Raw genomic sequence first — 26852 nt, forward strand, 5'->3', positions numbered from 1 at the left:
CCACATTGTTAATATTTAATGACTCAATCTCTGAAACCGTTGCAGCAATAATCAAGGGTATAAATCTTCCATTGGAGAATATCTTATAAAGTATTCAATGAAAAACCAGAACATTAGCTGACCGAAGTCCCAATACTGATAAGAATTTGTATCAATGGCTCCCAGAAGGGACCACTTAGCGTCAGTCGCCTATCCTCGTTGAGCGGTGATTTTGAAATTACAACATTTGGAAGACTTACAGTATTTAGGTTTTGGTAGCATGTTGGAAAATAATAGCCAAGGTGAAGAACTCCCATTGTTTTCCTTCTACTTTAAGCCCTTTTGTATCTCTACCGCAAAAGAAAGGCCTTGATGTGCACAATGTTCAGCATCATATTTAATCACACAAGGGGGTATGAAGGGAGTCATATGAACAGGAACACGGGGGAAAGTAGGAGAACATCACTGGAGGCAAGAGGTATAATGGTAGTTGATTGAGTTTTTATGGAAGGCTTCATTACAAAATGACTCGTTAGTCATTCCATTGACACAAGTGGACATTGGAAACACAGCAGGGCTCTCGATTTAATTAACATCCATTTATTTTCAGTCCTCAGATTAAGCCACTTGTTGGAGGGGGGGGGGGTCTCGCTGGCCAAACACCACTGACTTGACAGAGCATTGTTACAAGGCATAGTAGCAAAGTATGAGCAATAAATAAAAGAGGCGGGGTGCATCGGACCCCTTAGGTTCTTCTCGGTCGCTGTCCACCAATTGTCCACCAACTGTCCTCAAACTCAGGATACAAGATTCAAGATTCAGGAGTTTAGGGTTGGTTTCCCTCGGAAACACACATGGATCCAAGCTGTCTATCACAAACTATCCCATACCAATTTTTTTATTTTGAAACGATAATACCATGTCACCTTGAAGTCCATTTACCATCCACATTTCATAGTACATTGAGCTGACTCTGTCTGCGATTGGCTAATAGGTGTTTCCAGTAACAGATAAATTCAGTTTAGAAGGATCATTGTTTTGGTATTAACTGCAAACGGAAGAAGAGTTCTTCAGGAGTCCATCACAGCATTAGGCTGAACATCAAATTGTCTTTACTTTCTCATGTTGGAAATGTACCTCTGTGTGACCCAATTCAAGCTTCTCTCATCCTGGCATGTTCCTGGGAAAGAAAGAGTGATGTAAGAGGTAGAAACTCTGCATGAATGTAATCATGTATTATTAACAGCCATGATAAATGACAATAATAAAGAAATACAAACATCTTGGGTCAGGTCGGCCTCTTGCTGATGAATGCCATTAGCTGAATTTGCCCCATGAACCTGTTAATCGTTGAAAAATTATATATGTTAGAATGGACACTGGAACAGTTATAACCAAACTTCATAGAATTTGTCAAGAATATAATTTCCCTGCTGATAAAATACCAGCACTATTTAAGTATCGGACAATAATTAAAACTAGGAGCTACTTCTTGGAGTTAATGCAAATAAGTGGAAAGATACCAATGGTTTTGTTTTTCTGTGTACCATTGGAGCTGTTCCTTCATACCCTAGCTTATCTTGGGTGATGTCGTTTTAGACACCACCGGTATTATGGCAACTTCAATGTCTTACGGGGCTTTTGTCGGGGTGTCTGCCCATGGCCTGCACCAGCTGGTCCACGTGCTGGTTGTGCTCCATGGCGTTCCTCAGGGCGTCCTCTGTGCTCAGCAGCCTCTGGCGCAGCCGCGTCACCTCAGAGTCCAAGGTGGAGGGGTCCAGCATGGAGAACCTCCGGTGGTCCGGGGAGGAACGCTCCCGACCCTGGGGGGGGTGTTTGGTTGCGTTATATTTTATAGATCCCAATTGAAGACTATTCAACACAATATCTGTAGTTGCATGCATGGACTACAGATATTGTATTTTGTCTGATTTAAGAGCAACCACAGGGAAAGCCAGCAAGTTGAGTCGATCCCGGGCTTCAAATATAACCCCCTCATATCGATGAACTCAAACTCGTTTGTTCACCAGAGACAAGACGCTGTTCCCCAGGCCTCACTCGAGGATTTGGTTAAAACCATCAAGGACACTGTGGACCTTCGAAACAATCCTAGCACTCCCCCCTACAACCACACCCTCTTCACCAGTAGGAGCAGCTTGTCACGCAGAGTCTTGATGTCCTCTTGGAGCTTCTGCTCCTTCACCCTCCACTCTGCCTTGTGGACCTCCCGGCCCAGGTCCCGCTCCAGGTCTCTCTCCATGTCCCGCGAGTGGCGGTGGGAGTCCAGCAGTAGCACACGCAGCTCGTTCAGACTCCTGGTGGGGAATAAAAGAGAAAGACCATGGTTGATAAAGGGGTTCCCAACCAACGGTACGCGTACCCTTGTGGGCAATGTGAGTAGGGTCCAAGGTTTCCTTAACATTTTAGCTATACCTAAAAAACTTAAATTACCACAATCAATATTTATATTTATTAAGACTGAACTTAAACTTCAACTATTCTTAAATATTGTCAATATTGACGAAGACCAGAAATAGACGCATGCCTTTGCTTCTTCAAATTTAACAGTTTTACAGTCGTTTTGGTACATTTCTCAGATCAGAATTGAAATTTGCAAAACAGTAGGTGCATTTCTCAAAACAATTTGTACAAATAGCAAAACACCATGGATTTCATGAAAAAGCCAGTCTCTTGCTCAAAATCCTTAGTTAGTTTCTCAAAAGTAAATATCTGTGTCAATGAACATGTCAGTGCCATCACAATGACAAGTCCTTGTGTCATTGTGTACAGATAAGACAGTCAAATTGCTTAGTCATGTTGTCAATACAACAGTGTACTCTGGAGGGATGTTCCGATGTAAACTATGGCTAAAGTTTTGAAGACAATTATTGTAAATTGTAAGTTACACCGTTAGACAGTTACACAGTTATTGCATGTGGGAGATTGATTGCAAGAGACTGGACAAGAAGATTCACATTTACGCTTTGACTGTTTGTACTGTAATTTGTTGACAGACCATGTCATTGCTAGAAATGTGAACGTAGGAAAATCTCCTTAGGGTAAACTGTGCATGCATTGCTGTAGGAATTACAGTGCAGTCTTCCTACACGTCCTGACATTCCTGTCTGTTGGGCCACAAATTTTCAGCCAGCCTCACTCCTCTTCCTCTTCTTCTTCTCTCTGGCTGTTGACCCTGTCCAATTCCTTGTCCTTCCATTGTCAGACAATGTAACATTGTGTTGTGCTCCAGCTATATATATACTTAACAGTTCATGGTTCAGGAGGTCCACCAAAGCCAAGATTCACCTGGTAGCAATTTACCAATTCAGGACAGATTTCGAAAATAAGTCTAATGGAAATGTATAGAAATATGCTTGACATATTATGACAACTTGTTCAACCATTTTGCATGTAAAGACTTATGCAATAAACTACCGGAATGCCTAAATGTTGTGGGGGTGAGACTATTCAATAGAGACCCATTACAATACATTTTGATCAACATGACATAAGCAATTGATAATGTAGAAAGAGCAGAGAATTGTACATAATCATTTGCATGAATGTACATGTGCCTTTGCAACTTGTTCAAAGGAAGGAGAAACTGCTTTTTTGATGTGCACCATTGACACAATGATGTGAAGATTGAACAGGTAGTTTTGAGAATTTCAATTCTGATCTGAGAAATGTACCAAAGCGACTGAGAAAAACTGTAATATAATAGTTATTCATTAATGGACATGGCAGCACTTGATGTGTTGGTCTATTGGAAAATGACGTGAAATTATGTGGGTCTGTATATGGATGCACACCAATCAAAGTGGGTTTTCATTTTTGTAAAATTGGTTTTAAATTAGGTGTTAAATAATGAGCACATGCTGCAGAGTATCTAGGCATCATTCCTAAATTAAAGGGGCTGTCCAATTAGATAAATTTGTACATATGGGTTGGCCTGAGCAGCTCACCTCTCCTTTTTCAGTAGCTCCTGGCTTATGAAAACCAGCTGCCCAGATGCATCATGGGACTTTTTGGTCATGGACTCAAGGTCCGCCTCCAGGCGCAGCTTGTCCCTGGCAAGGGCGTCGGCTCTCTTCTCCCCCAAGCGCACCTTGCCCTCCAGAGCTGATGTGAAGGGCACACCATAAAAGTGTCATTGTTTATGGTCACTGTTTTACATGGTTTTACATGAGATGTTAAACATTACAACCAACACTCAAGATGCAAAGATAAAAATCAATCACTCGCTAAACATTTCAGAATCATTGTGAAATAAACTCCCAAACAAATAAATCATAATAGTCATGCTAGCCTAGATAACACGACCAATAAGTGATCATTATAATTATGATGTTACATGATGTTGTATATTTGGTTATTACAAACTTGGACATGAATTCAGTTTACCCGAGATCTGTGATTTCAGCGCATCCACGTGCGTACTGAGAGTGGAGACCTCTTTTTCTCTTTTCACCAGCTTCTCCATTGTTTCTGAAATAAAAAAAAGTTTTTTTTTTGCCGTTTGTCTTTTTCCGTAAATAGGATATTTGATTATATTCTATAAATAAAATACAAAGTACCTTCAATATTCTGTCTTCGTGTCTTTTCATCAGAGAGCGCGTTGTCCTCTATAACCTAAACAGGAATGAATGACATTATGGTAGAAGAAATTAAGCAACTTTTGAGGGCGGAAAGTGCAGTTGTCTATATAATGGCACAGACATGGGTATGTTCTCTTCCCATAGCTGAGAGAGCATGTGAACATCTAGACACGACTATCCCCCTTGTACCCACGTTGGCATCGTGGGACATGAAGCGGTCCGTCTGGATGGCCTGGAGTCTGTTGGCCATCACCCTGAGCTTCTCCTCCAGCTTCTGGATCTCCTCCCGGCTCTCTATCTGAGCCTTCTGCAGGGCTTTGTAATCGCTCATCTTTTTCTCTGACAGCTCCAGCCTCTCTCTCAGATCCTGGCCGCTCCTCTCCTGCTCCGCCCGGAGCTCCTCCAGCGCCGCCAGCCGGTCGTCCGCCTTCTGCAGCTTCTCGTTGGCGGCGCTGAGCTCCTCCGCGGTCTCCCTCAGGCCCCTTGTGTCGGCGGGCGCGCCCTGGGCCAGCTGCTCCCGGGCCTCCTGCAGCCTCACGCTGAGGGTCTCGTGCTCCTTGGTCAGGATGGCCGCCTGGATCTTGTGCTTGGCCTTGAGGTTCTCCACCTCCAGCATGTGCTCCATCTTCAGGCTCTCCAGGGAGGCCCTGAGCTCCTGCGGGTCCTGCTCTTGGCCGGCTGGGGTGGCCCGGTCGCCGCTCAACGTGGCTTTCAGCTCCTCGTAGGAGCGCTGGTGGTCACTGACCATGGTCTCTAGCTTCACCTGTCAGTCATGGGAGAGGTCAGTTTCACAAGGATTTGATGTTTGGATTTCAGCAGACACAAAACTGCCCTTTTTAGACCTGCTTTCTACACAGTGGTAGCTATACTTTTTTTACATGAAAAAAATAAATCACATGTTACCTTCCAGCTGTCCATCATCTCCATGTTCTCCCTGGTGGCCTTTTGGACCTTCTGCTTCAGCAGGCCGATCTCCTGGTTCTGCCGCTCCACCAGCGCCCTCATCGTCTCCATCTCCTGCCGGCCGGCGGCCAGAGCCTCCTCGTGCTTCTGCTTGAGCTCACTGCTCTCCTTGAGGCGCTCACGGCCCGCCGACAGCAGCTGTTCCCGGAGGACGGCCTCCGGCTGAGTGGCCGTCAGCGCCTGGAAGTCCTGCTGACCGCCCTGGCCGTCTTCGCCGGTGGAGAGCTGCTGAGCCTGGAGCTGGGCCACCTCGGCCTGCCTCAGTGTCAGCTCCTCCTCCAGCTGCACGATGCGGCTCTTCTCCTCCACCGTTGTTTGCTGGATAGAGAGACAAGGGGATCCGTCATGATGAGAAGACTCTAGTATCAGGGGAGAGGGGGGGGGGGGGGCAGAGATAGTCTGCCTCCTGTTCAAAGGCGGTATGGGGAATTGGTGCCACACTAGCTAGGGTGACACGATCAAAGCAGAAACACCCTGACATATTTTGAGGTATTTTGAGCAAAAAGAGCAGCAGAACATTGATACTTTAGAGATGTTCTGGTGGATAAATCATGAAAATCCCACAGTCCAAGAGAGTCATCATCAGTAACAACCCCAAAATATCGGAACAGTGGCAGATTGTTTTCTGTTTTAGCTCCCGCTGTACTAAATATGTATTAAGCAAAAACATTTTTATTTATAACAATATCTCAAATTCCAAGGAACAACGTTTTTTACCATCAGATTACATTTTGTCTTTCTTTAAGGTCAATCTATTATGCATTTTGCAAGTACAAAGCTAAAAGACAAACCAATGTGCCACTGTATCAAAGATTTGTCGGGCCTATTAAACAGGAATTGTGGATAGCACAAGCCATTCGTATTGCCTAGCAACTGCCAAGCGAAAAGGAAATAAAACAAAGGAGAAAGACTCAAACAAGCAAAGATCAAATATTGTGGCATAATTCTGCCAACTACATATGGACAGGCACTACCAAACAACCTAAAATATATACCAATCACTCAAATGTCAGAGAAAGGGAAAAAGAGAGGAGAAAGGAGTGTAGATGTTATTTAAACCACCAGGGCACAAAGTGTACAACATTGCAGTGTTGCGGTGTTGATCGAGTCTGGCGGCATCAGATTGTGGACCAACACGCGATAGAGAGAAAAAGATGAAAGGTCTACGAAAGGTATGACATCCTTGACGACGTCGCAGGGCAGTTTGAAGTCAAGACATGAGATAAGTCAGCAGAGAATCAATGCCACGGCGTAGGTTTTTTTTTCACCTTGGTTCTCTTACCCAACCTCAAGGCCACTGCATCATGGCTGGGCCTTCCCTGTTGGCAAAAGCAGACCTTTTTGTTTTGTACGGATTTGGATAGACGTGTCGATTGTTCCGAGATCTCTCAACCTTTGGGTGCCATGGTTGATGATCAAGGCACGGCCGTTTAAACCGTATTTGAATTCAACTTTACATATTTTTTACTTTTGGACCTTTTTTCCTTTAACTTACATTTGTATGTCTGCAGAGTTCAACAGAGGGATGATTTAGAATGTCAGAGGAAGGGAGAGTCACCTAAGTCCACATGTGCCAACCAAGTATGGACGAATATTGATTGCCATGAGCGATTTTAAACTCAAATCTTGAAAAACGACACGATTAATATTGTTGTTTCATTCTGTACAAGGTCTACACAGACATCCTACTCCATGCTTAAACACACGTTTGAAGACTGAGACAATAACAATCGGGGCAAATGAAATGGGAAAGTACAACGATAAATAAAAAGAGCGGTGCATGATCACTCGGAAATGATGTAGCCACGAATGCAACCGAAAAATGGGTGCGAAACGGCACGACAAAAAAAGCAACCAAACAACAGGATGTTCTGGTCGAACGAGGCTACAAGCACCGGGCTTCTCGGGGGTTTTACCCTGTTGGTTTCTAAATCTTTCTGGAGCGCCCCTGCTCTTGATTTCTCAAGCATCAGGCTCTGCTCCAGCTGACGTATGCGTGCGTGCTCCAGTTTGGTCTGAGTCTACAGAGAGAGGGGGATAGAAATAGAGAAAGGGAAAGGTGGAGGGAGTATGAGAGGTAAAGAGGACCCAAAAAACCGCAGGGCAAGAAACCCGGAATACAGATAGAGGAGATATCCCATGGGGAAAAAAGTTCAAAAGGGAAGAAAATCCCATGATATTGTAATCGGATAAAAGTAGGAATATGTCCTTGGGTATGTGGTTGTGCGTTACCTCTACTCAAAACAAATGTATAATGTCTTCCAAGTTAAAGGAATAAGTGAGTTCCAGTAAGAAATACATGCATACATCCAAATTGGTTTTATCGTGTTTCTCCTGTGTTCTTGTCAGACCTTTCATCCCATGGGATTGGAAATAGAAATTAGAAATGATACAGACCACAGGGTAATTGAAAGAAAAAACTTGCCAGTGGGTTAAATTATCAGCTACAGCGTAGCTGTTGATGTTGGATCATTCAGGGCTTTGAACTGCCAGTGAAGACCCGATGATCACTATAGTGAGTGGGTGGAGGATGGTGGTCGGGGAAGGGATTTGGATTGAGGATTTAGGTCAGAATCCCTCTCAATCAAGATGAAACAGAGTCCTCCTTGTTAAGATTGTACTTACCCATGTCATCGATACTGTCAGACCAACAGAATATAGCACTTTGCCACGGCGCCATGGCACGATGATCAACCAATAGGAACTTGAGTCTGCCTTTCCCATCAGATAGAATTTGAATTGTAAATATAGCGTGCCTCATCCTATTAGGGTGCTTTGCCAATTATCTGTTTTATCCTCCTTCATAAGTCAACATTGCTTGCATATCGGAAACAGTACGCAAATACAACACACGGTACAATACGGCGCACACACAAAGTATACCAAGCACAAGCTAACTTGTGCTTGTTTACAAAAAAGTTGGACATAAATTGCCCAATGAGATACAGCCGGAACAAATGTTGGCCAATGAATTTCAGATAAATATGTGAGAGACTGGATGGGAACGCACCCATTGTGTCACATGGTGAAACAAATATTTATCAGATTCTTCCGTTGTTTTTATCAGTCAGACCATGTCTGCCCATCAATATTGTGTTGTCTCTCATGAATCCACCCGGGATGATCAAACGGGTGTCTCGTGTTTGTGTGTGCTGACAGAATACCTCCAGATCTCCTTTTGTAATGGACTCCTCCTCCACTCTGAACTGGAGGTCCTCCACCTTCCTGTGAGGACAGGAAGTCATGGTGAGGTTACAGAATAGCTTCCCACTTCCTGTCTACCTCCTGGCCTCTTCACTGTCATGACACTGTCAATGCAACCTTTGTACGGAATATTGTAATTATTGAAACAAAACAACATATTGTAGTTAGCACAAAGCATGACGTGCATCTCATCGTCTAACATGTGTACAATATATCTATTTAAATTGTCAGACAGGTGACCTAAACAAAAAAAAGGGTAAACCTTACACTAGTAACTATGCCAACAACATATACGGTCTAGAAGTTGCCAAGGGGATGTGACTTGCATACCTTTTCTCTTCTTCAAGCTGATTGGCCAGTTCCACTTTGTCTTTTTGCGTGCCGGCTAGCATGTTTTTCACCTGCTGCATGGTACTCTCATTCTCTGAGACATACTGTGTTTAAAACAACAACAAGAAAAACATGCATTCGTTAGTGCAAGGACATGATTGTTTGAAGACGATGTTTCTCAAAGCTGCTCAAAGTTCTGAGAGAATAACAAACCTTCAGGCGGTCTGAGTAAAAAAGAGGTCCGCTAATCAGCTCATTAGCTCCAGTCTAGCCTTCACTTGCCTGCTGTTGCTCTCCAGGCACTGGAGAGGACGGCTTTAAATCAATCAGAACTCGGCCGTGATGCGATCCTCAGTGGGCCTGAATCACCTAGCGGCCATCTTGGTGCTTTACATCGGTGGAACCTACCCCATTCTGTTATGATGGCCGCTAGGGGACTTTTCGATATCTACCTCTTTTTCAACATCAAATGGCATTCAATATTCAAACCCTTAGAATACCAGACCCTCCAGAAGCAAAATAAAACTAAACTACAGTCAAGGAATAATTTAAGTCCGTACATAGCCTAAGGGTCCCTTATTTTACCATCAAGTCTGATGTTAATTAGCCAAGTGCAAACAAAACCAATAAGCCTGATGATGCTGTGACCCCTAAATCCCATAAGTAAAACTGAGAGCTAAAATTGAAATATCATTGCCCATGAGCATGGGCGTCAGTTTGGTTTGAAATGAGCTGGGGACAGAGACGCATTCGGTGCATTTTCAGAAGTGCTGGGTACAATAAGGATGCACTCTTTTTTTTCTCTTTAGTGCCAGGTAATGAAAGGTTCTGAAAGGCGGCATACCCATGTAGCTTACTAATGAATGAAATGTATTCAAAAAACTGTGATGTTTGACACGTTTTATGAAGAAAGCGTTTCCAACTCAAGTTTTCGGTTTTAACGCTGGGTATAAAATGAATCAGGTACTTGTCCCCAGCGTCCCCAGCGAAATCAACGCCTACGCCCATGCGTAATGATGACTTCACTGCCTCAGGTAAATACATCAGGACCTACGTCACTGCTTGCTATTTCATAGTGAACGCCACACACCACAGAAGGGGCCTACCTGCGCGTGCTGGTTCTTGAGGACTCCCATCTCCTTCTCCACCTGGCAGATGTGGCTGGTGGCCTTGGCCACCTCGCCCCGCTCCAGGTCTCGCTCGGCCAGGAGCTGCTCAATGTGCTGCTGCTTCTCCTTCAGGGCCTCCTGCAGCGCCGTGGTGCCCGAGATCTTGCGGGCGTAGCGGGACGACGTCTCCGTCAGCTGAGGGAGGGGAAGTAGCACCAGGGTTAAATGAGGTCGGTGGGTGGTGGTGGTGGCGCAAAGTATATAGTCTGTGAACCACGTATGAGATCAATCGATCAGGAGCGCCGGGATATTATTATTGATTCAGCTAGGTTTGGAAGAAAAATGCTGAAAGACGCATTGCTGCTTTTATTCATCTCCCATACAGCAGCAAAGTATAGGAAGAGAGCGCAGTCCGGGTTGAAAAAACGGTTGGTCGGTTGGTGTTGGTGGGTGGAGGAGGACCAGAGGGGCGGAAAATAACCAAAGTGAAGTGCAATACAACATTGGGGCCAAAAGAAAGTGACTGTGGATTTGCAATTAGAGGTGGCCCGGGGATTGCTGTACAGGGTGTCAATGGTTGGATGAGATAAGAGGGTGTTCTATTCTTGGCCACTAGAGGGTACTCCAGTAGTAGACTATTTCAATCCGTTGAATTCAATGGCAAAGTATTTGCAAATGGTGGGTTTTCACTTCCGTCCCCCCTGGGCTATGTTTGAAAAGATCGGCTGAGTTCAGGGAACACAGGAGGGCTCTCTAGCCCAGCAGCACCGAGGGACCAGGGAACTGGGCTTTTCTGACGCCTGTATGGCCTGGAAACCTCAAAAAGAAATGAAGCCATCGCAGCTCTGCAACCAACCTTGAGGATCCCTGCATGCTACAAGCTAAGGAGCCGTTCTCCTTTTATTACCTAGTAATAGTAAATGTTGTCTGTTAACTGTTGACATATAAAGCATTTTAAACATGTCAACAACAATAACATTGTATCTCCAGACACATAACCGCACACATCTTTGATTTGCATTTCTCAAACACACTAAATACACACTGAGAATATTTTATTTGTGCAGCAAATATAACGGTAAACTCAATCAATCAGGAGAGCCCAGACATATTATCTATTCACCCTAATCTAGATGGAAAACCCTGAAAGAGATAATGATGCTGTTATTAGTCTCCCATACAGCAGCATAGCATTGTCCGCATTAGCCGCCGGAAAGGAGTGCGCACTAGCTTGAAAGAGAGAGGTTGGTTGGTGGTGGTGGGTGGAAGAGAGGGGAAAAGTGAGCTGTGTTGTAATGAGAAGTGGACTGGGAGGGCTGTACAAGGTAGCAAAAGGATGGATTGACGGATGATGTATTTCAGTTCTTGGCCACTAGAGGGTACTCTAGTAGCAGACCTTTTAGATCGTTTCAATTCAATGGCACATGATTTGCAAATGGTGGGTTTTACTTCCGTCCCGCCCGGGCTATGATTGAATAGAGCGGCTGGGTTCAGGGAACACAGGAGGGCTCTCTAGCCCAGCAGCACCGAGGGACCGGGGAACTGGGCTTTTCTGACGCCTGTGTGGCCTGGAAACCTCAAAATGAAATGAAGCCATCGCGGCTTTGAAACCAATCTTGAGGATCCCTGCATGCTACAAGCTAAGGAGCCGTTCTCCTCTTGTTTCTAACACAACAACAACCAACTATTAAACACAAGTGCACTAAAAATTACCTAGTAGTCGTTGATGTTATCTTAACTGTTTTAGCATGTCAACAACAGACTACATTTCTTAATTCATTACTTTCATTCATTACTGCACACATCTATGGTTGGCATTTTTCTTTGTATTTCTTAAATGCTTCTACCAAACACACTGAATACATACTGAGAATTCATTATTTGTGCACCAAATATAAGGTAAATCAATCGATTTACCTTATAGAGCTAAGACATATGTATACAGGTATTGGACACTGGTCTGATAGGCAGCAAAACAGATGCCATATTACTCCATAATTATCTGAGGCATAGCTACCTCTACCGAGGTATGGCTGTCCAAGAACAACCCTTAAACAAAGATCAAATTTGAGAAGCCATATTGAGAGGTAAGTGAATCAGTTCAATCTGTAAGTGTGCACTGTAGTACTCTCATTGCGATGGATCCAAAATGCATTCAAGATAGGACTGTTGTTTTACCAGCCTTGGCATATAAGAAAAATGGCTGCAAATCAGCCCGGACCATATATTCCCTCACACCTGGCATCCTTTGGCAACATTGTTTTAACAATGGGCATGGATTAGTTTAAAACCAGCCCAAGCCTCACGCGCTGTTAACATTCTCCACTTCCCCATGAGTACAGGTTGTTGGACGTGGGGAGACAGTGGCTCAGGAAGTAGAGCAGGCTGTCTGTCAATAGGAAAGCTGCTGGTTCACTCTCCGGTTCAGACTAAATTGTAGTCTAGCGTTACCAGATGATCGGAGACCCTGCCACCTATCAAATGTCTGAGAATTTCTATGAGCAAGATAGCGCAGCTAACAGACTCACCCGCGATTACGTTTGACAGAAATTACACCTTACTTGAAATGATGCTCTCACCCGAGCTCCCCTCTGCAGTGAAACAACTTGGAGGTATAGAATCACCTTGTTACCACTGGAAGCTTTTTAAAACACTGAACATGGATTTACTGGGAAACGGTACAATATTTGATTAGACTTCAATATAATTTACCCAGGACTAGAAAGACGTTTTTGCTATGACAAGTATTTACAATCACACACGACTTCTGCCATGATATGAAGGGCCACCCTTCATATCGATGGGTTCTGCAATGCAGAGTTTTTTTTAACTCTCTGATCATTTCCACTAAGTTTAAGCAGTTGAGCGAGGCGTTTAGAGACTTGTGAGTCGAAGCAAAGCTCAGTGTCTCTGAGCAAGACACCCAAATGCCCTGAAATGAAACCAGCTAGCTGTTGCCATGCATGTTTGACCTCGCTGTCAGTTTATGAATGGGTGAATGTTAGGGCCTAATTATAAAGTGGCCACAGGTTAGAAAAGCGCTATATGAACGCAGTCCATCTAATATTGATCCCACAGGCTCAAAACAAAACCAGATGAGGGCTTGACTATGCTTACCAGTCCGGCACGGCTGGGCCTCCCCCCTACGGAGCTGGCCACGGAGCTGACCGAGCTGATGGACGAGCTGCTGGGGCTGTGGGCCAGGGAGGACACCCCCATGGCCATGCGCTTGCTCTTCTTGGCCTTGGCTGGACTGGTGGAGGGGAAGCCGATGCGGATCACCTTGTGGACGGGGGCAAACAGCCCGAATTTGGGAAGGCACTGGAAGTACCTGTTTGAGATAGAGTGTATATAGACAGGAATTTAAGTGAGGTCTGAGCTTTTCGTCAGAACAACAAAAGGTATTGGTCTTGTTTAAGTTTTGTTCAGTAAGTTAATCCCCATGGGTCGCCTGCCATCTGCCAAGTGTAACTACTTGATCGACATGAGCTGTTTCTGTTTTTTTCCACAGCTCTTGACACGGATGAAAGTTGTATTGTCAGCAAATAATAACGAAGTTATCATGAACGTGTATGACGTACGTGTGGTGTCCATTTTAGAATAGGTATTGCCGTTTGCTGTTGTAAATAGTAACTGCTGACAGAAAATGCTGCTAAGGCAGTTGTTTAACAACTAAGGAAATGAGTGTCTTCTAGTGATTCAGCATACAACATACTAACACTGTCAGCAGTTAACGCTCCATCGATATAAATCACGCGATGAGGATTTCCTTTTTACGTTAAGTGGATTAAAGATGTCAAACGTATTCACAGACGATGAGAAAAGAAGGTGCAGAGATAGTCCTTTCAATCTAATGATGAATGACACATGATTCATGTCAGCAAGCATTCAACAGCAATAACATTCATCTGACTAATTCCCAGTTCATTCCTGCTGGAATGCATATCGCTATGTGCCACTGTCGTCCGCGTACCTGGTCCCGGCGACTGCACCGTCGTTCTTCCCCAGGGGCTCGTCCAGCTCCACGCCGCACCACTCCCCCTTGGCAAAGTCTGTCTCGCCGATGTAGCGCACTGCGCCCATCTTGGTGCCGCCCACCTGAACACACACACCGGCCACACCTATCAGCGCTCTGCTGACAGCACAATCTGGAGGAAACGGACTGGAGCCGGTGGGGGACAGGGATAACAGCTGTTGGGGTTAACTGATCATCCATAATTCATAAAGTGAACAGTATAAACATCTGAAAAGGATTGGGGCTATTTGTCAGCTGATTAGGAAGACCCCTGGAAAAAAATTAATCAAACTATAATAGATCTGTTCCTCCGAAAAACATTTATGTTGCAAAAAAAAGAAAAGAAAAAGATCTATAACATTAAATTGAGACCATACACACACATCATTTAGTCATCTCAAGTGTTAAGGGAAATCCCAACATCTTCGGAACAACCAACCTTCCTAAGAAAGCAAAACCAGTGGAGCTGTCATCTCTAATATCATCAATATGTAAAATAAAAGAGCTGCACATTGAGAATTGTCTTGAAATGTTCTACACAGAAGAGCATGAGAGCTGTCGTCGACCCTCTGGCAGTACAGGGGAACATGTGATGACGGGTTTAGCGTGGAACAAAAGATAAGAGGAATGCCTTGAAGATTCTTCAAGATTGGATTTTAGTCTTGCTGCTAAAATAACCGAACATGGTAGCCAGCTATGTGTTTGTCTGCGCAAACACATAGCTGGCTACCATGTTCGGTGAAATCATCCTGTTCATCAAGTTATGGTCATTTCCAAGAATATTGAGCAAATTTCACGGTGACTTGTAGGGAAAATCCCCATTTAACAAAAGTGATTACTGTACTCAATCTGTATTCAGAGAAGTACTTAATCAGCTATTTGCTATTGGATTAATTATCATAGGGATGGAGTGGATCCTCACTGGTTTTTAGTATACTACCTTTCAGCGTTGTCAATAGTGTCCACAGTTAATATAGTCTTTTAAAGTCATGGTCTTGACAGGTTGAAGCTTGTACCTGTAAGGAACTAACTACTCCCAGTCAATCTCCTCCTCCTCCACCTCATGTCCAGAGTTGGAGGAAAAATAGCCTTTTGCTTGTCATGTGATGGAATATCTTCCAATTCATGCACTTATGTAAGAAAAACACTTGGGAAACAGAAGTCTTTGTCAAAGGATACAGCATTGCTGTATCCTTTGAAAATGAACAAAACAACTCTCCAACAGACTTTAACGTCTGCTACAAATACTGCTACAAATGACAAAAAGGTTCCAGCATATTCTTTCCTAAATCTCCAGCTTTGACACAAACAAGACGATGTAGACTATATATCGGGACCAAACTAGACCAAACAGTCCATCAAGACACGTCGGTTCGCTCTTTGTTTACAATACATCTCAAGGATTTCCTGTTTCCTGTCGTCCTCATAGTGCTGTATCACCATGACCAGCGAGCGAATGCCTCTCATCCCGTGACACATGGTCAGCACATGTGCGACTGTGACAAGTGAAAAAAAGAAAGAGCTGTTTAAATCGACCATCGTACAAACATCCTGTCCCTCATTTGCTACGCTGTCGAGTTTCTAAACCGCAAACAGTGTGATGTTGCATGGAAACACTTTTTACCAAGCCACAAGAGACACGCTAGACAGCGTTTCTCACAACACAATCTTGTGTGCCTTTGAAATCCATTATATTACATGGATATGCCAATATATATCTTGAAGGTAACCACTCAGTGTTAAAGGTAAGATTTAAAAAAGCAATTCAAGTTATGCTCATTAATTATTTTAAATGTTCAATAAGATGAAAATGCAACAGCATTTTAGTAAGCAAATACAGTATTAAACCTCAACCAGCAAGTGATAATTCTGAGTGTTTTATTCCTGACGTGTTTGTGTGTGTGTGTGTGTTTGTTGCCACCATAAGCTTCAGAAACGCAGTCATAGCTTCTATTCATCAAAGACTGTGATCTACCATGGTCCCCTCAGTAGTGGTGGGAGTTCCAAATCACCACATGTATATGGTTATGTAAAAGCGGTTTTACATTGTGATGTATGTCTCTATTAAGAGACGGCCCATGTGATGTGGTTTGTTGTTCCCACCCTTCAAAACCAGAGGAACCCGTCTCATCGGTGCCTGTTCATGCTCTCTCACCCTCTCCCCTGTATCCCCCTCTTTCTCTTCCACGCTCCCTCGCTCTCAAGATTTCTTTTTAAACCACTGCTCCTGCGGTAACCACAATAACAATAAAAAGATTTGTTACATTTCTTTCAAACAACTTAACCGTATTCCATCAACAATGTGAAACAGCAGAGAATGACATTACTGCATTGAACCCATTGGGTATTAAAGAAAAAGACGGATGTCCAGTAGGACTCCCTAAACGATCATACATTGGTTTAAGGTGGTGGAACTTCACTCGAAGTGAAATGACAAATAATAAACCCAAGTGCAAAGGCTCTTTCTGAACGACAGGAAAAAGCCCTTAATTGTCAGACATTACTGTCGCAAACAGTTTAATAAAAAACATCTAAAGCCAGTGGGAGCCTGATCTGAAATAAATACTTGCGTCTTCTAAACTGTGGTGCTGATTGGGTTTATTTAGGCGGAGCAGTGGGTGAAGATTTTAGGAGAAACAGAGAATCATGTTGCTTGAACAGCAGCTGAGTGAAGTAGGCAGATAGGCCTACCGTCCACCTCTCAACGTGACTGTTAAGACTATTAAGACGACACGGGTGCTACAGTTAATTAACATATAATCCATATGCAACACATCCAAAAGCAAAATCTCTCTCCCTCTCTCTTCTGTATCCATCTCTCTCACTCTGTCTTTGAACCCTGTGGTCAAACTGCGAGGACACATTCAAGCCAAGCAATAAAGAAAAACATCAGACGAATGCCACAATTGTGGCTGGCAAATGAGGCACAAGAAGTCACAGGTTTTGCCACTGAGGTTTGATTGTACATGTTTTCATGATGAATAACTTCAGATAATCACAGCCCCATGATCTACACCTTCTGCGGATTACATTTTAGGACCCGATTTAACTGGTTGTCAAGCGCTCTGGTTATTTGGATACCAATTAAAACTGTTTATATTGCAGTCAGATTAATTCATTCTTAAGATGAGGCTTGTTCATTTGTATTACGATATATTATGCTCTGTGCAACCTCTCCACTTTTCCACTATTCTCTGATGTATGGGGTTTTCGTGACTTGGAAATACATGACCTAGCCCTTTCTGTTCTGACCTGGTGATTCGTTTTTCTGGCAAGTAATTGGACATAGACGTTGTAACTTCGGTAAGCCATAGTAGAAAGCCATTCTACCTTGGGGCGCCACTGAAAAAAAACAAAAAGCCTCAACCAACTGATTGTCTTGCAGCTAAAATACTTTCCTCTTTTTATCTCTCTGGATTAAGAGATACTTTAATTAACATCATTTTAATGAAACTAAGCTTACTCAAGATTCCTCTTCCCCTTCCAAAACACTATTCCTGACACTGGAAGCATGCCCTGTTTGCCTCCCTGCCTTTAATTAATGTAATTTTAATGAAAGTAAATCCAACTCAAGATTCCTTTTCAAAACACTGGAAGCGGGCCCTGTGTTTGCCCGCCCCAGAGAGAGAGAGAGAGAGAGAGAGAGAGAGAGAGAGAGAGAGAGAGAGAGAGAGAGAGAGAGAGAGAGAGAGAGACACAGAGAGAGAGAGAGAGAGAGAGAGAGAGAGAGAGAGAGAGAGAGAGAGAGAGAGAGAGAGAGAGACAGAGACAGAGAGAGAGAGAGAGAGAGAGAGAGAGACACAGAGAGAGAGAGAGAGAGAGAGAGAGAGAGAGAGAGAGAGAGAGAGAGAGAGAGAGAGAGAGAGAGAGAGAGAGAGAGAGACACAGAGAGAGAGAGAGAGAGAGAGAGAGAGAGAGAGAGAGAGAGAGAGAGAGAGAGAGAGAGAGAGAGAGAGAGAGAGAGAGAGAGAGAGAGACAGAGACAGAGACAGAGAGAGAGAGAGAGAGAGAGAGAGAGAGAGAGAGACACAGAGAGAGAGAGAGAGAGAGAGAGAGAGAGAGAGAGAGAGAGAAAGAGAGAGAAAGAAAGAAAGAAAGAAAGAAAGAAAGAAAGAAAGAAAAAAAGAGAGAGAGAGATGGGGGAATCGACAGAGAGAGAGCGAGAGAGAGAGAGAGAGAGAGAGAGAGATAGGTGGAGAGACAGAGAGAGAGAGAGAGAGAGAGAGAGAGAGAGAGAGAGAGAGAGAGAGAGAGAGAGAGAGAGAGAGAGAGAGAGAGAGGAGAGAGAGAGAGAGAGAGCGAGAGAGATAGATTACATTGGGAAGCGGCTTATGGTGAAAGACGCATAGCGCTGATCAATGTCAGGCCTGCTTCTCCCTTCCTAAGTGCTAAAAGTAATCCAGGGTGATTTACAATATTGACCAGTAGGAGAGAAATTGACAGGGCTGCCGCCGCCACCCATTCGCCAATACCCAGGGTCGGTGTAGTCGGGTCCCTGGTGCCCATGCAGCAATAAACAGAAGGCAACACGACCCAATGGCCAATAAACCACAGGGGAGAATGAACTCAAGAGCGCCACTGGGGATGGGTGCGAAAATGCACAAAAAGAGGAAGGGATCATTTTACCAAACTATGGCCAGAATGACATGCCCTTCCAGTGGTACGCATAGACAGGATGAGGAATCAGCAGCATGCGCAGCTCGGATAACAGGAGAATGCTAGTGCCAGGGAAGATTGATTTTGGGGAGATTTCAGCAGTTTTGAAACTTAGACAAATGCCTGAAGCCAGGTTAGAAAACGAAGCTGACTTTGCATAATGTTAGTCTGTACATAAAGCTAAAGGGAAGATCATGTTATGGTTGGTTTACTGGCCCTGCCTCTTCAATCTAGCAAAATCACAAATCCAAACGATAGCATAGATAGCCATCCGCTGGATCTGAATTGTAATTCAGAATAGTAGTGATTTATTCTTTGCTATTTTTAGTGCGCTGATTGCCCTCACTACAACAATAACGACCCCACAGCTCCCCGTCCAACCTTACCAAGGTTATAGAAGCCTCGCGAGACAAGCGACCAGCCTTGCCGTAGGCCATCCGAGCAGAAGATTTATAGCCATCAATTAATGGTCTCAGTGCATAAGTTAAAATATCAACTGAATCACATAAAAAGGAATCTTCTTTGAAGTCGTTAAGCTCTAGGGCTATCTCTTAAGTCTTGATTTGTTTTCCTAGTGTTTTTAGATCACTGTTTACTAAACAGTCATTTAGCAGACACCTCTTTCAAAAGAGACTTGAATTCAGATACATAATAGGAGCAGGTAGGGGTTGCAAATTGTGTTCATGGACGCCCAGAGGTAATATCTGACATTCGGGAAGTAGAACCCAGTCGTCTGTTTCAGGCATCACCCTAGTTCCATATCCCCCATCCCTTCCTGTAGCAAGCCCCCTCCCCTGCCACTCACCAGAACACGGTCTCCCACTCGCAGGTCCTTATCGCCGCCCTTCTTCACCGAGCCGCTGTCGGACATGTTGGACCCCGACTCGTTGCCCGTCTTGGCGACGCTGTTCAGCAGGCCCTCCCTGAGGGGCACCACGATGCGCTGGCCTCCCGGACCCATCCCCCCTCCCCCGCCGCCGCCCCCCCCGCCGTTACCGCCGCCGCCGCCGCCCCCGTGAGGCGTGCTGTGACCCTGCGCCACCTGGGAGTCGGTGGAGTGGCTGTCGCTGCTGTCTCCCACCTGCTGCCGGGTGAGCTTGGAGGGCCGCGTGAAGATGCCCTGCTGGGCCTGGCACTCGAAGTAGCGCACGCCGCCCACCGTGCCGTCGTTCTTCCCCACCAGGTCGTTGAGGACCACGCCGGCCCACTGGCCCGGGGCGAACTGGGTCTCGCCCAGGTAGGCGATGACGCCCAGCTTGATGCCGTTCACCCACACCTGCTCGCCCACCACGTAGTCCCCCAGCACGTCGTCGCCCACCTCCGACAGCTTGGTGGGGGTGATGGGCTTCAGAGGGACGTCTGCGGGCAGAGAGAGAGGGACGGAGGGAGACGGAGGAGAGAGAGATGGAGGGAGGTCATTGGTTGGCATCGTTGTTTAAATAGGAGAAACTTAATGCACCCAATGCCAAAGCAATGAACAGATTGAATTTAAATTGATCGTTTCTGTTAACAAAAAAACATAAAAAATAGCGTAACACAACAGCTATCGTGTCTCCAAACTCCAAACTCTGTTCAAACGACTTTGTAAAAAACAGGTCATGTACTGAATCCCTGTGTCCCCTTCCGAACTCCAAGCCTATGTGGACCGCCCCCTCAGAACAACCCATCTATCTGCTCCAAAGTTTATGTGATGGCATTCAGCACAATGGCGGAGCTCAGGCCAGATTATCCGGCGCCACTCACCCTTCTGCTAAAGTGGGTCAGAGATCTACGCCGTGTGTCTCTCCCTGTGTGTGTGTGTGTGTGTGTGTGTGTGTGTGTGTGTGTGTGTGTGTGTGTGTGTGTGTGTGTGTGTGTGTGTGTGTGTGTGTGTGTGTGTGAGTGCGTGTGTGTGTGTGAGTGTTGTTGTGCTGTGCTGTGATGTAAACCCGACCCGGGCTTCTGAGACGAGTGACAGAGCTGTCTTTGACGTGGTGTTGACAGGCTGCCTCGCCACTGGTTTTACACTGTTGAAGGCCAGGCAGGGTGACCACAGCACACACAGCGCCTCCCGCTGCTATACTAGGCCATACTGCCGGGAAATGGAGCTTGGTTGGTCTGTGTGCATGTGTGGGTGGGTTTCCGGTTCTGGTGGAGTTCAATGCCAGAACGGTCTAGCTGGCACACTGAGAATGGGCCCAGAATCCGTCTCTGTCTCATGCATTGATTGCTCCCATATGCAGGGGCTGTGAGACTGGGTCAACATGAAGAGAAATTCATGACAACTTATAAAAAAAACATTTTCTTTGCCTTGTTATCTCATTTCCACATCCTGATACTATGCATGTATTCAACAACAACAACAACAAATACAAAAACACCACCAGAAAATGTAGTTATCTAACTTCCTGTTTAGAACTGCAGGTTTTGCGATTATGCCAACATGATTTAAGATATGGGGGGGATGCAGTTCCTTTTTTATGTATGTTCACTAATAGCAGGAAATAAATGTCATTGTGTAATGTGTTGCCTTTGGAAGTGAATGGGCTTCCATGTATTGCAGTCCATCGACAGCTTATGAAGTACTGAAAGGTTGTGAGAGTGGTGGGGGGTTTTAAAGAAGAAAAGTTTGAATGTGCAAAACAACAGTTTATAGAGGTTATCGTGGGCTTTTAAGCAACAACAATGCTAGCTAGCTCTCTTGGTTGTCTCACATATATACACTTTGCATCGGCAACTAGGGTAACTTCAATAAGAAGGATGGACAAAAGGACCAGAAAAGCCTATTTTTTGGCAGCACATCATCAGTGTGCCGGTGCTGAAGAAAAATCTACAACTAAGCAAGACCCGTGATCGGTGTTGCTGGGGCGACAGGGAACAAGAAAGGGAGGGGTGGTGGTGGTGGTGATGAAGGGGGGTGGGGGCTGGGTGCTGAGGGCAAAAGACACCCTGGCAGAAGTGCAGGAAGGCCCGGGAACACAGCCCTCACTTTCACCATTGTGGCCCCTGCTGCTGCCGCCTCCCTCCACCACCACCACCACCACCACCATCACCACCGCCGGCTCAATCCAACCATTCATGGGATGTGCACAATGGGCTCCGCACAGCTCCTGGGAGCCCTAGCCTGCCCCTCAACTCTCCCTCTCCCCTCCAGTTCCTCCCTCCCCTGGGGGTCTCCCCTTCTTCACCCTATCTTTATTACCCACAGTACATTCATACACATCTGTTGCAGAGAGAGAGAGAGAGAGAGAGAGAGAGAGAGAGAGAGAGAGAGAGAGAGAGAGAGAGAGAGAGAGAGAGAGAGAGAGAGAAAGAAAGAGAGACTGGACTTTCTCTTCACATTGCCTGCTAACTAAAAATGGAGGCTGCTTGATCCATATGGTACTGACGGGGGTGAGGTTGTAGCTCACCATCGACATTTGGGTTTTCAACAGCTTTAAGGAACAAAGAGGTCACGCTTAACTCTTATAGGTAGAACTTGACACTACAGACTGACTGCCATAACCTGAAATTTGCATTAATGTTTAAATAACACTAAATCTTAATAAGTGTGCCTTAGGCCAGAGAAGGAGTAAAACAACACATAATTTGACGAATTTTCCTTAATAGGGCAAGGCTCCCTGCTCCTGCATTTGTGAGAATAATAGGAGTTAACACCCTTTCATTTATATGAAAAATAATGACTTTGTCTTATTTATTTTCTGAAGAGATAGCTAAATTAAAACATTCCAAGGGAAATCTCAACCTTTTTCCCACATATAATCAACATACAATTAATCATCCTGTTTCAAGGATGTGTTTGAATGCCCCTTAGCTCACCCTATGAGATCTCTCTTGCTAATACTGCTGATCACGGTACAGCTGGCAAGTGTGTTTATGGCAGGTAGACATAAAGACCAAAGAGGGCATGGGCCAATGATTGGAGCAAGGTGACTTCTGTGCAATGCAAATTACTGAAGGTGGAAGGAGGATGACTGTATGTTATTTCAGTTCTCCATACATTGAGATGCTCAGGGCGCGGGAACAGTGGGTGGAAGTGGGGGCTTGGGGGGAAGGGGAGCTCAAACTATTTCACAACTTCCTCGATGGATCTGAAACAGCTGGCAAGAAAGTGGAGAAGGCTGCAGCGGTCTTCCAGCGTGACACCCACCGCTGCAACTCAGTGCACTGCCGCCGCCCACGTCAAGCTGGCCAGACGGAAATGGGTGGTGGTGAGGCGGAGGTGGTGGGGCTGGCGGGGCCGGGACAGTGTCACGGAAGTTCATGGGAATATTTGTTTTACATTGAAAAAGCAGGTCTCCTTCAGTGGGGGGTGAATGTTTAGCTTTTCTTATCAGGTTGATTACTTATTACAAAAACGAAGTCACTCAGGAAACATAATAACTAATTTACAATTTAGCTTGTATTCTACTGTTAAGTACATTTTTAGTTTATACTCAAGATATATATAGATAGAGAAATGTAACTACATCAGGGATTTTTTTGATAAAAGAAAATAGATTTAAATCGTCAGCAATGAGTTGTAGTACACTGCAAAAGACATGTTTATAGAATTCAAAGTTATGTTTGTGAATTGCATTCATGTACAAACGTTAACCCTGTAGAACCACAGGAGCATAGACTATCTGCCCTTTCTGCAGATATAAAGCAGAGTTCTTCGGTAAATCCCAGCTGTGAGTGTTTTCCAAAAAATACAGTTTTGTAAACAGAGGCCGATTGAAAGCATTCCAGCTTTAAGTGTATTAACACAAAACAATATTGTTGTTTGCAATCTAAAATAGGCTTGTGCTATCGGGCCTAAAATGGATAGCCTTAATAATACACGTCCTCAATTAAAACAGTGGACTTGCAGAGAGGAAGTTTATAATTACATTTGCTTGATTCAAATCTACTGTTTTAATAGAGGAACCTTGATAATAAACTTCCTCGATTAGAACAATTGATTTTAAGAGAGTACTCTTTACATTATTTTTACAGTTGCTATTTAGTTATTACCTTTGTAGACAGAAGTCATTATGGAGCAGGTAGAGGTTAGGTATACTGCTCAGGGATATCTACAGGTAGATTGGGATTAAAACCAAGAACCTTTCGCCTTGGAGTCGAACACCTTACCACTTCCCCATCCTGCCTCACACTACACTATGCAGTGGGTCTGGCAGTATAGTATACTATATACAGCTGTGCGCCTCATTGCATGCACGGGATGGGTTTGCAACCAACATTAACTTTCCATTTATTTATGCGTTCACACTGGGGAGTCGTCACAGCCTGGCTCAACGGAAACGGAACGTTTTTGTTTTTGTTCCCCAATACGCTGATGGTATGGTTTCGTAACACAAGATAACGTCACGGGTATTTTATATTGTAAAGAGGGAAGCGCTAGCTTACTGTCTTTAGGGATGACGGGGCCGGACACTGCTCCGGCTGACGTCCTCCCCACTGGGCCGGAATGCTTTGGCCCCCTGCCAGGGATTTTCAGCCCGCTGGATTTGAGCATATTCATTCTAAACGACAGTCGGAGGGAGACTGGCGGGGTGTTTTGGGCTAAGGCCGAGGCCGAGCTGGTATCCCTGTTGTAAGGCGCGTGGATCCCAGGCACTAGATGTGGGAATGGCGTCCGTCTGTTTCCATGTTTTAGCTGTTGGGAGTGGGAGAGGTTGGAGGCATAGACACACACACACACACACACACACACACACACACACACACGCGCGCGCACACACACACACACACACACACACACACACACACACACACACACACACACACACACACACACACACACACACACACACACACACACACACACACACACACACACACACACACACACACAGGTGTAAGGAACAGAGAGAAATGACATTCAGGCCACCGTAGTTACATCTGGGTATATGAGGAGAAGAAAACATTGTTGATCCACGATGAATATTTGGTGTGTTGGACTTGTGATCATGGAAGACCATGTTAACACGTCCGCCTCTTGCTTGTTATACATGTTTTTGCACCAAATGGTTTGCATATATGCTTATTGCTAGAAGGATGATACTGGTCTGCAAGAGATTCACATTGTTGCTCTTTGGTTGTTTGGTCTCTATCTAGATCAACTGGAAGAGCAGGCAGAAGACTGGGAGAGTTTGGGAATTCTTTCCCACTGGGGCCTCCCATGCTTGGAGAGGCCACTCAATGTACTTTAAAAGGCTTTTGGGAAAAAGCTTCTACAAAATGGCACATATATTTTTCATCGCACCAGCCTTATACTTTTTTGTCCTTCTTGAGTTTAGCTGTTCTACAGTTTTAAACCAGAAACAAAGTGCCTCAGCCTTTGACCCTGATAAATAAGTATTATACACACCAGTTGTGTTACCTTTCTGTGTTGCTATTGTAGCGTAAACAAGATGGGTCAGTGAATTTAGACAGTTCATCATTTGAGAACCCCTTTCTCTCTGGGCCCCTGAGAAGACCCTACAGACTATCAGAACCCCTGTCTCTTTGGGCCCCTGAGAAGACCCTACAGACTATCAGAACCCCTGTCTCTTTGGGCCCCTTAGAGATTAGTTCCATGCCATCTAGAACTACACAGTGCTCTTAAACCAGGCTTATTTAAGATTAGCCTCTCACAAATCAGTAATACAAGTAATGATCCAGATTAAAAGTGTGAGTTGAACCTAATTATTATCCCTGAGTTCTGCTGGAAGTGTTTCCACATTTAAACAGTGTTTTTATAATTTTTTTAAGCTAATCATTCATCCAGCCTGTTCTGCTACTATGTATAACCTATGTATGACATACTCATTATCTTGCTTTGTAATATCATATTATTTTAAACAATAAATAATTTCATGATAGGTAATAATCAAATTAGTGATTAGTGAAGTGCATATAATGATATCATCATTATCGTTATCTATTCAAGCCACTGCTGGTCGATATTTAGTGTATTTAACAGGTTAATTTCATGAATGAAACCCTGCGTAGGCCTATGCCTAAATGGCCGTACCCCAATTATAACCAAAGACCCAAAAGGCCTTGTATTGTATTTGATGTTATAAGCAGCATGTTGCAAAACACAACAGAGGCCCTATTCAGGCAAACACCAAAATATCCTTGCATTATCATCCATGCTTTGTTGTTGTTACACTGAATCAATTGATATCCTATAATAAAGCTGAGCAGTGCCCATATAGAAAGCATCAGTCCTATCCTTATCTATCTTAAAAGGATCCGACATGCCGGTAACATAACTGGAAACAGGAATGTAGGACCCATTGCTGTTAGCATCTCTAATATTGCATTCAGCAATAGATTAGAATAAGGGAACGCATTTCATTCGGAGTGGATACAGGGCATTGGGAGGATAATGCGCACCTCAACAATTGATCACAACGCTAGTTTGATCCATTGTTGTAGCTACTGCGGCAACGTGGTCCAGAGACTGCCCTTCAATTCAACACACAGATAATATCTCATGCAAAGAAAAACGTTAAACACTCACCTCTACGGATCAAGAAAACAGAGCGTCTGTGGTTGTCCGAAACCGGTGAACTTTAAATTTTCCTGCAGGAAATGGGTTCGGGTGGATTGAGCCACTCCCTGGGATGCAAATATGGATGCTGAGCCGAGAAACTGGAAAGCGAGAGTGGGGATCAGTGAGGTGGATGATGCGAACACCAGCGTCTGTCAGCGATCGACTTCACAGATCGCCTGTCTGTCTGTCTGTCATTTCGTTGCTATGAGGTGTATTCTAAAAGGGGGAAAAATGTATTGACCACTATGTAGAAAACTAGACAACACTGCACACGGGTCCAATCCACGTTTAAAAGTCCAACCCAGTACCGGTGACGTTATGGAACCGAACTTTTCCGATGTATATCCTGCAATGGACAGTTAGATGTTAATGATTTAAATAACTGCTGTAGAAGCCATTCGCTTGTGTTATTAGAAACACTGCTTTGATTTGTGAGTCAAAAAGCCAATGTTTGACTCAACCCACTGACTAGACAGAACAAAGGGCGGGGAGGG

General features: G+C 44.5%; 1 protein-coding gene across 3 annotated transcripts; it reads right to left on the reverse strand.

Moving 5' to 3' along the window:
- On the reverse strand, positions 1-26837 carry clip2 (CAP-GLY domain containing linker protein 2). Of its 3 annotated transcripts, none has more exons than XM_030362027.1 (18): positions 26326-26837; positions 24222-24471; positions 19660-20213; positions 14157-14281; positions 13301-13514; positions 10181-10378; positions 9075-9178; positions 8705-8765; positions 7457-7561; positions 5481-5858; positions 4771-5340; positions 4557-4611; positions 4384-4467; positions 3945-4101; positions 2123-2294; positions 1614-1802; positions 1260-1319; positions 1-1159 (listed from the first exon to the last, which is right to left on the reverse strand). In XM_030362027.1, the coding sequence occupies exons 2-18, from the start codon at positions 24334-24336 to the stop codon at positions 1133-1135; spliced, it is 3168 nt and encodes a 1055-aa protein (XP_030217887.1). In that variant the 5' UTR covers positions 24337-24471; positions 26326-26837; the 3' UTR covers positions 1-1132. The 3 variants fall into 3 exon arrangements, with proteins under 3 accessions (XP_030217887.1, XP_030217888.1, XP_030217889.1); XM_030362028.1 differs by lacking the exon at positions 7457-7561 and adding an exon at positions 6809-6859 and having other exon boundaries at positions 26326-26835; XM_030362029.1 differs by lacking the exon at positions 7457-7561 and having other exon boundaries at positions 26326-26835.
- Between the last annotated feature and the right edge of the window lie 15 nt (positions 26838-26852).

The sequence above is a fragment of the Gadus morhua genome, chromosome 7 (assembly GCF_902167405.1).
Source record: "Gadus morhua chromosome 7, gadMor3.0, whole genome shotgun sequence".
NCBI classification, from domain to species: domain Eukaryota; kingdom Metazoa; phylum Chordata; class Actinopteri; order Gadiformes; family Gadidae; genus Gadus; species Gadus morhua.

What these genes read in the sequence shown, in the direction of transcription:
- clip2 (XM_030362027.1), bottom strand. Translation starts at nt 24,336, where the DNA reads ATGAATATGCTCAAATCCAGCGGGCTGAAAATCCCTGGCAGGGGGCCA. An exon ending in AGATGATGGACAGCTGGAAG is followed by an intron (nt 5,341 to 5,480) that starts GTAACATGTGAT and finishes CATGACTGACAG; the next exon opens with GTGAAGCTAGAGACCATGGT. An exon ending in GAGCTACTGAAAAAGGAGAG is followed by an intron (nt 2,295 to 3,944) that starts GTGAGCTGCTCA and finishes ATTCCCCACCAG; the next exon opens with GAGTCTGAACGAGCTGCGTG.